The sequence below is a fragment of the Salminus brasiliensis genome, chromosome 22 (genome assembly GCF_030463535.1).
Source record: "Salminus brasiliensis chromosome 22, fSalBra1.hap2, whole genome shotgun sequence".
NCBI lineage: Eukaryota > Metazoa > Chordata > Actinopteri > Characiformes > Bryconidae > Salminus > Salminus brasiliensis.
In genome coordinates, this window is record NC_132899.1 from 19151316 (window position 1) to 19165849 (window position 14534).

At 40.8% G+C, this 14534-nt stretch overlaps 1 protein-coding gene across 13 annotated transcripts in view; it reads right to left on the reverse strand.

Moving 5' to 3' along the window:
• cacna1g (calcium channel, voltage-dependent, T type, alpha 1G subunit) overlaps positions 1-14534 on the reverse strand; it is a 266549-nt gene that overhangs the window by 59233 nt on the left and 192782 nt on the right. For all 13 annotated transcript variants that reach the window (XM_072666928.1, XM_072666922.1, XM_072666923.1 and 10 more), the window contains 2 exons: positions 6037-6105; positions 3754-3938 (listed from right to left, as the gene is read on the reverse strand). In XM_072666928.1, the coding sequence (XP_072523029.1) occupies positions 3754-3938; positions 6037-6105 (254 nt within the window). The remainder of the gene's footprint in view (positions 1-3753; positions 3939-6036; positions 6106-14534) is intronic.

A 14534-nucleotide genomic window follows, 5' to 3' on the forward strand; every position in this document is an offset into this window, starting at 1 on the left:
TTGTAATGTAAACGCTCCAGAGCTGGAGCAGGAAACACAGCCTGCTTCATGTTTAATTCACAGCTTTTCTTCTCCAGGGAATCTGCCCTGTACGACAGGGAACTGGGGCCCTTACATATAACTGGGAACACACACACACTCAGCTCACAGATTATTCCACCTTACATAACTCAGCATTTGGGTTGAAAAAGGCAGCGTTCTAATGTGAAAAATTCAACATCTTCACAAAGATATTTCTCCTTTTCTAGAAGGTAGCTGTTATTATGTTTAAAGGTGAAGAACATCTTAAACTCCACATAATGAATGTAAACACATTATCTTAACACAATAAATCCTAAGGCACACAGGCACATTTACGTTGTCTTTCATAATTAGCACAAAAAATCATCAACAAGGACTTAGTACAAGTTTGGCCACACTAAGTTTCGTCAAACTTTCTCCCTTCACCCTGACTCTTGTATTAACCTTGTATTAACATTAATAAAATATGGGTTCCTCCAAGCAACTGTCTAGATCTGAAGATCTGAAAACGAAAGCAATCGATAACCACAAGTCAGAGGAAGGCCATACGAATAGCCAAGCATTTTCAGCTTGCAGTTTCTACAGTACAGGCTGTTATACAGGCAGTTCAGTGGAACAGTTGAGTTCAAGATACAATTTGCAATAAGCTTTCATAGAGAACTGCTTATATGGCAAATCAAAACCCCATAAGAACCTGCATGAAAGTAAGACTGTGGTGGACCATCCCACTGTTTAAAGGTAAAAAAAAAGGTAAAGGTGCACGTATTTGTGTACACTGTACAGCGAAATGTGTCCTCCGCATTTAACCCATCTGTGGTAGTGAACACACATGCACACTAGTGAACTAGGGGCAGTGAGTACACACACACCCAGAGCAGTGGGCAGCCAACTCCAGAGCCCAACAGTGGCAGCTTGCCGAGCCCGGGAATCGAACCCACAACCTTGTTATCGATATCCCGGTGCTCAAACCACTGCTCTGCACTGCTTACACAAACAATCTTTATGGAAAAGTCATAAGTAGAAAACCTTACCTGCAACCTCATCACAAAACTCAAGGTCTGAAGTATGCAACACAACATCTAAACCAGCCAGTTGTTTTTTTTTTTCCAGTTTAGGAAATGACTGCTGCAGACTGATGAAGTCAAAAATACGTTATCTTTGGCCACAATCAGCAAATATGTTGGGCCCTTGAGCAAGGCCCTTTACCCTCTCTGCTCCCCGGGCGCTGGAGTTGGCTGCCCACCCATTTGCTCTGGGTGTGTGTGTGTACTCACTGCCCCTAACACATGTGTGTGTGTGAGTGTGTGTTCACTACCAGATGTGTTAAATGCGGAGGACAAATATCGCTGTACAGTGTACACTGTACAGTGACAAATAAGTGCACCTTTACCTTTACCTTTATATAATTGGAACTGCACAAAATACCAGCAAATCCTGGATGCAAATGTCAAAGCATCTGTTTTTAACATATTCCAAAGCATACCTCAAAACCACCATAGGCTACCTGCAGAGACCCACACTGAAGCTTTTGGAGTGGCCCTCATAGTTTACTGACCTAAACATTTGTGATAAATGTGCAGGTAGACTTTAAACAAGCTCGGTATGCAGGACGACCCTGGAGAGGCCTTCTGCTAAGAAGAGGAGGGCAAGAATTCAAACCACAAGAAATGTGATGTTACTCAGTTCTGACTCTGTAAGATGTCTAAAACACTCATGATTGCTGCTTTAACTGTAAACTACTAGTCGTGCCAGAAAAGATATAAGAATTGAATTGGTCTGCACTAAACTGAGAGAGAGAGAGAGACAGAGAGAAGGAGAAAGGAGAGAAAGCGACAGGGAGATGTGGAGGGGGTGAGCGATAGAAATAGCATAATTCTTAATCGCTGTAGGATTAGAAAGACGTATGTAAGCTTAATTAATACAGTGTCAGTGTTGAGATCAGCTGGATCATCAGTGGAGTCAGCTGTAAATCTACAGCAAAACTCACCACTCAGCATTTAGTGTCTACTGCTGCCCTCACACTTACTTCTTTCTCCCATTCTCTGTCTACAGCAAGAAGATTCACCTTCTAAAGCTAAGAACTTCATAAAAAATAAATTTTTTCACCCAGAGATATAAAGAGGGATCTCTTTTTCCCCCCACAACCTTCTAGTTCATCTTGTCCAACATAGCTACAGAGTGCAGTATCGCTGAAACAAGGAAAAAAGCGCACAGCATTTCACACAAAATCCTCCACATCTCTTCCAAAACGATTGAATGAGTGAAAGGTGCTTTATGCCCCCAAGGTTTTCCCCTAGATTTCCAACTCTGATCATATCAAATTCATCATTCATTTAAAATCTCAGACCAGATAACATAATTTAGAGATGCTGATGCTGAGAGTAACCACAAAAAGAAGACTCGGATCACTGGAGAACAACAATAAATAAATCATTAGGAAATAGATCCAGTAGATGCATTTTGCAGCCAAATTCTGAAGAAAGATGAATATTTGATTTCCGTGTTGCTCCTGAATACGGAATATATATTTTCGGGGCTGAGGGAGGGGGTGGGCCAGGAGGTTCTTATTATGAGAACAGTGGTATGAGGCCTACATAGATATATACATACAATATACACACTGCCAGATAGAGAATCACATAGTTTCCTGGACAGGAGATCAAAGTTTCCCTGGCAAAATTTCCTTGCCCTTCTTTAGCAAGTGCTTTTATGGCATTAATGATAATGTTCTATAGGATACTGGACATTCTGCACATGCAGCAGTTCTCTGACCTTAATACATTGTTTATGCCCAAAGATTTGAAATTCTGTGTGCAATTCTAGTGAATGTAATGAGTTATACAATATATAAATGTGCCAGGTCATGACTGCTTCACACAGACTTTGGACTGGCTATGGGGGTTTACTATTCCAACAAACTTCCACTCTCATCTTCCGTTAGTGGTCAGATTTGGATGAGAGACCCTTTTTTTGGTAGATGGACTATTTTTAACCCAGCAGTGACATAATCCTAGAACCACTGCACCTGATACACTCACTCTAGGGTCACACACACACACTGCCATGTCATTATCATATCAGTACCGACTAGGGTTATGTAGTGATGTAGCATACCACTAAGAATGGTCCACCAACTAAACAATAGCATCTCAAGTCAGAATCCAGACATAAGGTTGTTGACTTCAAGAGGACCCGTGGTGACCCTCCTCCACTGTACATTAACAGTACAGCTGTAAAGAAGGGCAAAGGCTCTAAGTTCCATGATGTACCATCATCAAAGCCCTCACCTGCACCACCAACAACATCTACTGGGCTTCCCACCAGCAATAAAGCCCTTCCTTTCATCCTCACCCCCATACCTTTTGCAGTGTGGCATAGAAAATATCCTGCCAGTTATATCTTATATGGTGATTATACTGCCATTTGTTAGGATAAGCTCTTTGTAAATCTGCATGAAGAACTCTACATCCAGCTTAGCGTGTAAGTCTCACATATGGAAGGTATTTTAAAAACAGACTTAAGTGATATTACAGTAATCCAATGGGGATGGATTGGTCTGTCTATCTGTTTGTCTATCTATCTACAACCACAACACAGCGACACATGCTGTGTGACATACTCTAAGATTAATAGAAGTGTGAAATTTAATGTGCATATAGGTTTCCTTACTTGAATGCAGCATATAAACGGTTGAGGTGTACAGTGAGTGCATGAATCTGTGGGTCACCGTACCGGAGGGGCCGCAGGGTCCTCAGTAGCCTCAGGACTCGCAGCATGCCCAGAATTTTAGTGCCACTATTGGAGATCAGGGACACCAGGATATCAATTACGGAGATCATCACCAGCATGCCATCCAGAATGTTCCAGCTGCTCTTCAGGTAGGTCTTTTCACCGAAACACCAGCCTAGGGCCACCACCTTCATTACACACACACACAGGGACAGAGCAGAAATTAGAAGAAAAATCTTCAGACCAGCATAAGAACTGAGTTAAGGACAGAATCTGCGTTCTCAAATACATTTCTGAACTCATTTTAATGAGCTATAAGTTAGAAATAACTAATACTGTTAACTGGAACTTAAGGGTAAGGGTAAAAGACGTGTTTCCTCACTGACTCAAGGTCTTCGCCACGCTACAGTAGCAGCTGTGAGCTGACACAGTGCTGCAAGTGAGTGGCACAATACAGTCCTCTAAAAGGAGCTTGTAAAACAGAGGAAAACAAATCAGAAACATTGAGGATTATCTCCTCAAGTCCTTGAGTAGAATGCGAGGCTCCTAATGATGTGGCTTGTGAACATTTCAAACAACAGCGTGATCAAACCCTCACCTGAACAAAGGCACGTCAGGCACCAAAAAAGCCAGAAGTTTCGGCACCCTTCTCATCTCTAGCCGCCCCAGAAACTTCCTGTCAGGCACCGTTAATTAACCTCCAGCGCGTATGATTATTCTCTCGCATGATTTTCATTTTGAAATCTCTTGAGTGGGTGTGACCTGGCATATAGCAGGGCCTCAGAATAGAAACCCTAGACCTGGGTGAGTGACACCTGTGAACTTTCCTGTCTTCTCTTGAGAGGTCTCTGCATGCTCCTCCATTTCAATGCTGGTCATTTGAATATCTGGCAGGCGATCCTTTTCGTCGTGGTACTAACAGGTGCGGCGCCTAGAATTGAACGGACGACTGATGGATTTGTCTTGACTGCTCATTCACGCCTACGGACTTTGGATTGGGTCTTGACTTAAGACTAGTTAACAGTCATACACAACATACACTGAATGACCACACAAAGGAGACTTTGCCTTTAGCTTGTTTAAATCAGCCCCCTACAGTAACTGTAATGGATGTCTGGCCAATGTCCGATCTGTGGGCTACAGAGGTTTCTATCACTATATAAAAGGAGTTGCTGTCTTTATTGTTGGATGTGTGTGGGCACACATCATTCAAGCCTCTATGGGCATGTTAAGGTCGACAGTACAATGAGATTCTTCACGGTCAATGCAAAGGGTCAGCCAAGCTACAGCACCACTGGAGCAAAGAGGCTTAAGCATCTTGCTCAAGGGCCTGACAGCAGAAGCTTATTCGATCCTGTGACCCAGCAATCAATAACCATAAAAGCACTAAGGGCATTTATATATTTTTTAAAGATTTTACCCCATTTTCTACATTTGGAGGGTGAAGACCAACACCATGTGCTAGCCAGCCACCGCCTCTTTTTAAACTGCTGCTAATGCAGAAATGCAAGGTTGCCAGTGCGTTTCCTCCTCAGAGTCTGTTAGCTGACCAACATCATACTAGGTGTGATGCGAGGAGGAAGTGCCATCAACCCACTCCTGAGAGAGCAAGGCCAACTGTCTTGGACTCTGGTTGCTGATTTTGAGCAGCATGACCTGGGATCCCAAGTAGCAACCCTTAGCAGCACCTTAGCCCACCGGACCACTTTGAGCCCCCCGCTAAGGGCATATTAAGTTGTACAATACAATACAATTCTTCCCTTTGCATATTCTAGCCAGGGTCAAAGCACAGGGTCAGGCACGCCATGGACCTGGGTATTAAACACAATAACCCAGCCCTTACTGCTCTATAACATTATTATAACATTGTTATTATTGATTTGTTTTATGAGCGAAACCATAAAAAGCGAATGGAGTTTAGATTTTAGGTCAGAAATGGTAATTTGTTGTTCCATGGGACTAATTATTGTTGTGGTTTACATTATTGTTGTGGTTTTCTGTTACACGGCATGTAAATGTCATAGGAATCGGCTGGGGAGCCATCCCATCAGGCTGGAGGGGCAATGTGTTGACCAGTCTGCATTAGCCATGCTGATCAGAAACAGAGACATTCTGAGCACTAATAAGGAAGAAGGGGAAGAAAAAAAAAACTGTGTACGTAAAGTGTGGAAATAAAGTTGAGCCACTCCTGTTTAGTGTGCTGGAACCGGACAGGGTTCGTTTACCCCCTGTCAAAGGGGACCGGTCGCGCCCCACACGGAGCCTAATGCCAGCGCTGTCACCTACCTTTATTGTCATTTCAGTCACGAAGATGGCAGTGAAGATGTAGTTGGACAGCGTCAGGAAGATGCGCTCCTGTAGAGAGAGCCAGACAAGGAGGGAAAGTGACGGCTGAGTCAGTGCAGGATCAGAGAGAACGCAGCCTTCAGTGTGTCTGAGTATGTGTGTGTGTGTGTGTGTGTGCGCGTGTCGCATAGCACATTAGAGGTGCCTCCTGTGAAGTCATCTATGGAACTGTGACTCTACCCACGCATAGAGTACTCCACAAGCATTAACATCTCACCGACACACACATACACACATACACAAACACACACAGTCACTGCATGAGCCACGTTTCATCAGTCTCAGTGGGTACTGCTAGATACCTCAGTGGGTAATGACTGGAGGATCCCCATTCCAAAGTGAGATAATAGCTGGCTCTAATTTCCAGTTTGCCAAACAGAGCATGTCATGAATTAGGCAGGTAAAAAAAAAGAGAATCAAAAATTGTTGCTTGATTGGAAAAAGGGACAGGTTGTCAAAACAAATCAGGTTGGCCTCATTTTCCCCTTATTCTAGATGTAATCGATCAGCCAGGACATGTCTAGAATCCTTTAATATGAAACTTTTTCTTTATTTTAAGTTCTGCTAAGATTATCCCCTGCCTGAACCTTATCAACATTATATGTAAACCTCTGAAGACATGTGTAGGTTCATAGGTTGTACATTTGATGGCTACATTTGTGTTAAAGACATTGCGACTCCTGGTTCCAATTACCACCACTGTAATAAAACCAGCATATTTCTCTACAGTACTACATTTCCCATTAAACCACTATGAACGGTTTCATCAAAGGTTGAAATACAGATGTTTTACAAGACTTATGTAAGTCTTAAAGGTGCCAACAAATACTTGATGTATAAATAGTCAGTATGTGACTTTAGTTGGGATGATAAATGCTCACGTCATTTGACCAGCCTATTTACAACCCTGTTATTTTACCTCACAATGAAACACATGGATATTCCTTTTTTAACAGTGGGTTGTGAAAACAAACAAACAAAAAACTTTCTCTCTGATGTATGTTTAGCTCCAGTTCGGTAGTTTGTTAGCTAGTGCTAGCTTTTAGCCTAGAGCAGACCCTCTATTTACTCCCGTGTAGTTTTCACTTAATCATGTGCCGAGTTTGAGATCCCCTTCTGCGGAGGTTTGGGTAAAATGGCAATCCTGATTCCTACAACTAGCAAATATTACAAGTCAAGGCTGTGACAAAACAGTTTGGGGTTAAGGAATTGGGTTTTACAGCAAGTGATCAGTATTGTTGATCCACCTATCGAGCCGAACGATGATCTGTACTGGCCCCAAAATCCTAATCATTCCATTTTTCTATGAAACACCAAGCATGTATCTGATCATGTCAGAACCCATTGCGTTGGAATTTATTCGTTAAGCAGTATAATAGCTGAAGTCCAGCGAAAGAACGGCTAATTTAGGTAATCCTTTAAAATGGCTAGGACAACTTGGCTGCTTTTTTAAAGACTTTCAGGACTCTCTCTCTCTCTCTCCTTCTCCGTTCCTCTGTTTGTCTGTTTCTGTCCTTCTGCCGCACAGCCGTCCCACGCACCAGGTGCTGTCGTTTCCACCTCTCTGGCCTGAGCAGGGATTGCATGCTCTATCTGTCCCTGACAGTCTCGCCACTTTTAACAAAGCTACATTATCAGAGCTGCAGCCCCCTCTGTTCTAATGAGATCTCTGTGTAGAATGGCTGGGCCTGAGTTGACGCTCAGAGATAGGTATGTATGAAACTTACACAGCAGTGTAAGGCCTTCCCAAGGTTTCCCCCATTACCAGCTCTATTTTGTATTGGATAATGGTGTGGTAGAGCAGCTGGGAGGCTCGCTTGACGTCCACACTCCGCTAGCTAGCTGATAGCCAGATGCTGGCATTCCTCAACGCTTCAGTTAGCTTCAAAACTAAGCCACAGGCTTACAGTAATGGCTCTCCGCGCCAGAGATGGAGAGTCTCAAATGAACAAGCTTTCTATCCGGGCTACGTTAAAGGTTTCCATGTAAATATAAGGTTGGTGGCTGACGAGCTGACCGTGCCAGCAGCATGTGTGCTTACAAAGCCTTTTATCACCGCTGTCACAAACTTGGCCTGGGACCTGGGGGCCATAGCGAAGGGTAGCACATGCAAGGAGATGAGATGAGCAAAGAGCTTTGGTACTTTAAACAAGGATCAGGGAATGAAAACAAGCATTTCGTCCGGAATGTGGAGAACACGGTCCCTCCTGCTTATTTGTTTTGCTCCTCCTTTGTTATGGGCCACAAGACCTCAGGACTGCGTTTCCCATGACCCTCCCCTTCTCAACTGCAGTCAGTTTGGGCCCAGATACATTGCTCATGCACACTTCACTCATGAGAGAGTTTGCCGCTGACATCATAGCTGCCTCCTTAAAAACACACTGACGTTTTGGCCTTGCCATATGTTTTCATTCACTGTTGATGTGAGCTCTGCTATATATGTGCTTGTGTGTGTGTGTGTGTGTGTGTGTGTGTGTGTGTGTGTGTGTGTTAGAGTCCATGAATGAGGAAGACCATGCCAGAGAGCTTCACTGCTGGATCTCTGAAGGGAGAAGGTCACGTCCAGCTCTGCTCTCACTCTTTTAAACGTCTGAACCCTCTTTCTCTCTCACATGCACACACACACAAAAACACACACAGGGAGAGCCGCTACTCAAACGTTGCAACAACTCCCCTTGGCTTCTTCCTCATCCATTTCTCATTAGTTTAGGTCCTGAAAAGGCTCACTGGAAAAGCTGAAAAACACCTAGCCTTGACAGGGGGCTCAGGTGGGGAGTCTGATGGAATTTGTTAATATCCAAATGGGAAAAAAAGACATTCGTATTAAATATTAATGGCACATGTCTAAAGCTCAGTGAGGTACCTGTTACTATGAAGAGGCTCTGCCATAGAGGTATGACTGACATAAGAGAAGATCACATTAAAGTTAAAAAAGTCCTTAAAATGCACACAGAGAGAGAGAAAGAAAGAAAGAGAGAGAGAGAGAGAGAGAGAGAGAGATGCTCTACTTGCTGTCAAGAATTTCACTTTTATCCACTGATATCATGTCAGACTTACAGCATTTGTTGTAGCTTACTGTACACTAATGGAAAACACTGCAGCATGAAAAATGTATTAGGTTTCAAACATGACATTTACAGCTGAGCAGGGATGGGGAATACTGTACTTTTACTATACTTTAATATTCGTCTGTGAGATCTGTACCTTTCTCAATATCATTAAAATGCCATACTCATACTTTTAGTCAATTACACTTCCAACAGACAAAGCATGCCTCCCATACGTTGACACTTAGACCTTTAACATCTTTAACATACTCATACTTTTTTTTTTTAAGCTTTTATTATTATTCAGTAATTAATAATTATTTGAGGGAAAAATTAAGGGAAAAATCAGATTCTAAGTCAGTAAACCTCTACTGTAACTCTATACATGAGGTAGACCCTGGAAGCTTTAAGCTGTACTGAGGGTCACAGTGATGTTTTCAGGGGGAGGTGGGCAAACCGTACAGCGGCTCAGAGGCAAAAATGCACACAGCAAAATCCGGATTACATGGATTAGACCTGCAGAAAATAAATGGAAAACAATGTGAAACATGGTGCTTCACAACGTGTCTTAAACAATTACATGTCAGAAAAGCCTATGAGTCCTTTATCCGAAAACCTTACGAGCCCTCCAGAACCACCATTTTCCATAGGACAGAACTACCACACAATAAAAAGCCCATTTCCATTCTGTTCCATTTCCAGCATTTTCATTTGTTCTTACAGTCCAAATCCTAAGCCTGTGTAGCTTCGAAAGCCTATAGCTCTGCAGACACCGAAGCTTCACTCACTGACCTGCTCCTTGCCTGGAATTTCTGTGAAGAAAGTAAACAATAATGGAGCAAAATCAACAAAGAATGAAGCAAAATTTACTTCCGCACGATATCCCTATACCTTCCACATCCTATTTGGGGAAATTGTCTAAGTGCAGTTACGCGTGTGCTGGGCACAGCTTTCTGGAACCAAACCCACCCTCATCGCTCAGCTAGCAAGACAGAGAGGCACGTAGAAAGAGCAATGCATGCAAATGTATGCACCACCATCTATTCTCCACATGCAATGGGCTGAGATGGAAAGCATGAGGCGCCATAACCACTTGAGGAGCCTCCAAATGACATCATGCCTGAAGTGAACTTCTATATTTTCTGATTACATAACAGTTAGACACAAGCCATATCCAAGTCCATATCCATATCAATCCCCTCAACACAGCAAATCCACTGTGAGTAATCTTATACTACAGTCAAATCATTGACTACAGCAAAACACAGTAAAGCCAACCTCAAAAGCTTCTTTTCAAAACACTTCATTCTAATTTCATTTCATCAAGTCGTCTCTTAGAGGCAGGAACAACTTTACAGTTCATTTCACGTTGCCTTTATTGCCCTGATTTATATATCCTCCCCTGCCATAAAACCGAGACACCACTGTTCATTTCAAAGCCATTTAACATTACAGGCATGTTTGAGGCCTTGGCATTTGTACTGAACAACTTCTTTATATACTTTTTTCGAAATTAGCCCCCCAACCCCCCTAGAAAATAAGAACTAGGATTTTTCCACAGAAGCATACTTTAGAATTGACCTTTGAAAAACGCATCTAAGGTTTCTGTAGATCCTTCTTTAATCCTTGTTTATATGAATGCTGTATATCTACACTGAAACAGTTTATTGACAGTTAATTTTTCTGGCCATCATCTCACACACACACTTACTCATATTCCATTACTTCCTTTCATTTACAGTGTGTAGTTGTGTAGATATGATTATTTAACATTCAGAGTACTGAGTAGGAAACAGTTTCATTTACTCAGTTCCATGAACCTAAGCCCTTTATTTGCAATTCTGCGATATCACTTAAACAATATGAAAAATACTTGATTTGGAGTTAAACCATCAACATGATAACCAAATTCATTATCAATTACATCAATGATAACTAAAATAACAATGATGGCTATGTAAGTATGGTGCTGTCAAATTGAAGGGTTACCCGGCTAGTTAGAAATTAAAGACATCCAAGATATTTAATTAGGCTGTGTTATGTTTATTGTTGTATTCATGGTAGATTCATACACCTGAATTCCAGTGTAAACGTTTTTAATAGCTTTGTGTGCACTCCCAGCACCCAAAAAAGAGCTAGATAACTACAAGTATGCACTGTTTGTCCCAAACTCACACAACTGGAATTGAAAGGTGAGAAGTAGAAAGTAAAAAAGTAAAAAGTAAACTAGTAAAAAATATATATTTCAGTCAATTTCTGTTGGCTGATGAATCATGAGTAGGGGGCTTGGGGAAAGAGGCTACATAAAATGATATAATTTAGTTCAGACTGTCAGTTTAGAGCTTAATTATATCACTATTATGCCGATATCTGGTAGTTAATCTGGCTGTTAACAGCCCTATGTTAAGTAGTACACAAGTTGAACCACTATCTCAGAGAACCACTATATAAATCTTTTGCTCAGAAATAACTGATTACACCACATGTTAACTACTAATCCTCACTTTAGGGTTCAGTCTGCCTTTATTTAGTGCTAATTAGCGATTTCTATTAAAGTTGAGGCTGTTTTTGTGGCAACATCTGTACTGCTTTGCTAATGTCTTACACCTCTGATATTTTGGGATTTATCACTTTATTTTAGACCAAAAAAAACAGAAGGCAAACAAGCTTCAATTCCTATGCTGGCAACTGTTAAAATGTGCCAAGATATTTCACTGAGATTTTATAAGGGGCTGAAGTTGACCTGATATTGACTTTCCACTCCTACCAATTTCTGCAGGTCTCCATCTGCTTCAGTTATTATTTAATTGAAGTAATAATACCTTTTTTAAAGTATGATACTCTATCCATTCCTGGTTACGTTACTGATCTCTTGACATTTTGAAATACATGCAATTTCACTTGTTCCCTGGATTGTTTAACCCACATAACTCCACTGACCACCAGTGCATTTATTTATACAATAAATCACTTCATTGTAATAGCCCTTTTGTCTGGGAAAGAATTTCAGCATACGTCTTTGGTTAAATTGGGTTTTTGCCTCTGAGCCATTTCGGTAGAGTTCTCGACAGCCCAATAAGAAGTGCACATGTTCTCATAGTGTATTTTTTACTCTGTGTATTTGTGGTTTTAATCATTATGTAGCTAGACACATTTAAATTACTCATTGTGTCTGCATGCCGCTCTGGAAATAACCCCCTGGTTAGAAGCTGGGGTTTTCCACTGCTATAATAACAATTAAATGAAAAGAATATAAAAATATCAAGGCTGCCATTTCTGAGGTTGCTTACTGGCTTACTGTCAGCTGCAGGCAAAAGCAAAGCCTTTTCATCAAGGGCAAAAAAATGGGCTCCTTAAATAACTGTATTGATGGATGAAGTAAACACCTCAACAATTCGATGAGGATGGCAAAGACTGAATGAGTATCTCTCATTATTCGACTTTTAAGACTAAACACAACACAGCCACAAAAACTGGCACTTATTTCTCAAAATGTGTGGTACCTGAACATTTGGTAGCATTCAGCTTTGGTAGGTCTATACAATTAATGTTACATCTGCTGGGCATGTGCCGGAGTGAAAACAACATGAAGAATATTTGATCTGGAGTTAAACCATCAAAATAATAACCAAATTCATCATCAATTACATCAATGATAACAAACGCTAATAATAATGTTAATTCTACACATGAATTCTTGCAATATGAAGACTGTAATATGAAGCAGTCCATTAACAGCCAACTTCTTCAATTGTGTAGCACATATAAACAGAGAGATGCATAATCATGGAAGACTGAGCAGACTGAATGCTTCCCTTTTACTGACTAGGTCCACCCTTATTAATGTACATGGTATGCCCAGTACTGTGCAAAAACATCTAAAGCCATATTTATTCATTTATTTAAAAATGTCCTAGAATAGAATAAAAAAATAAAAATAATGAGTTTTCTGTACATGGAAATGGCATACTGTAAAACCTCAAACGTTGAGGTTCTCCTTCAAAAAAAGGGTCATCTCTTCATTTCCTACCGCACCTAGAGGATAGGAACACTATCCAGTAAGACTATTTAAGTTACATAGTAAGAATAATGATCAATTTTAAAAACAGCGTTCTTATTACTATAAAAACAAGGCTAGGCTAGGTTGGTCTAGACTAGGCTATACTATGCAGCTATTGTGAGTTGCCATGCTGCCAAACAACCAATAAAAGCAGAGCTAACCAATGTTTTTTTCCATGAGTTTATCATGAAAAGGAAATTTGTGTTTCACTCAGAAACAAAATAACAGGGTTGTAAATAGGCTTCTAAAAATGTGTCACTGAATAGATTAGATAGTAGACAGTCAAACTCATTCTGGCACTAAAATGAATCTTTTTGTACATAATGCCTGTTTTTTTAATTCTTTTTCTACAAAAAAAGTAATCCCATGAATCAAATTATATTGTGTTCATATTTATAATAAATACTTTGTGTTCAATAACTGGTATAAAACAATCAAAACTGTCAAAAACATATATAAGACATGCTTAGCTTGAGGTCTTAAAGTACTGTCCCTATTGCATTCCATCAGTCAGTTGGTCAAACTGTCTTTCCTCAACGATGTGACATATATTTATAGTATCTTTAAAAAGTTGTACAACAGTACATCTGCCACTTTAAGCAGCATTATTCATTCTCTACGCAATTGTAAATATCTGTCATCTCTTCTTGACATCTTGACAGTAGGGTGAATGAGATGGCAGGCCGTATTAAACCCTTTTAGCTGACAATGTCCATGATTCTGCTGACCTTCGCTTTCATCTCTTCTATTTTGCTGCTCAGCGTGTCAAGCAGGAGCTTGGGTAACTGTCACAAGCAGTAAACAAGCAAAAACTGATAATGAGAACCAACTCTTTTAAGCCAGGCTGAGCTCTCCTTTGGGTCTGAGAAAAAAAAGAAATGAAATCTTTTCACACTCGCGGCCGCACAATCCAGCATAATCATTCCTTTAGCAAATGTGTCAAGTAATCAACTTTAATTCTCAGCAGGCTGAGACGCTGCAAATGTTACACCCATTAAATTTAAGATTCAGTTTATGTTTTGTGAAGCGAAAAGTGCCCCCGAAAACCACCTCTAGGAACCATTTGCTTTATTAATTGCATTATGATATAAGCTGGAAGTTACAGTTCGCATAAAATTGAGAACGACACTAATTCAAATAACATATAGAGACTTAAATGGTTCTGTGCCTGGTTACAGAGTTCCTGAGATTGGTGGAAAATGATTTGTAGGTGGCCCTATGAAAAACCTTTTACTGCACTAATGAAGGTTTCACTGTTGTGAGCCAAATAATCGTTTATCAGTACCACATTCTTCAAAATGAAGATGCTGCAAAAGGTTCTTTGAGTGATG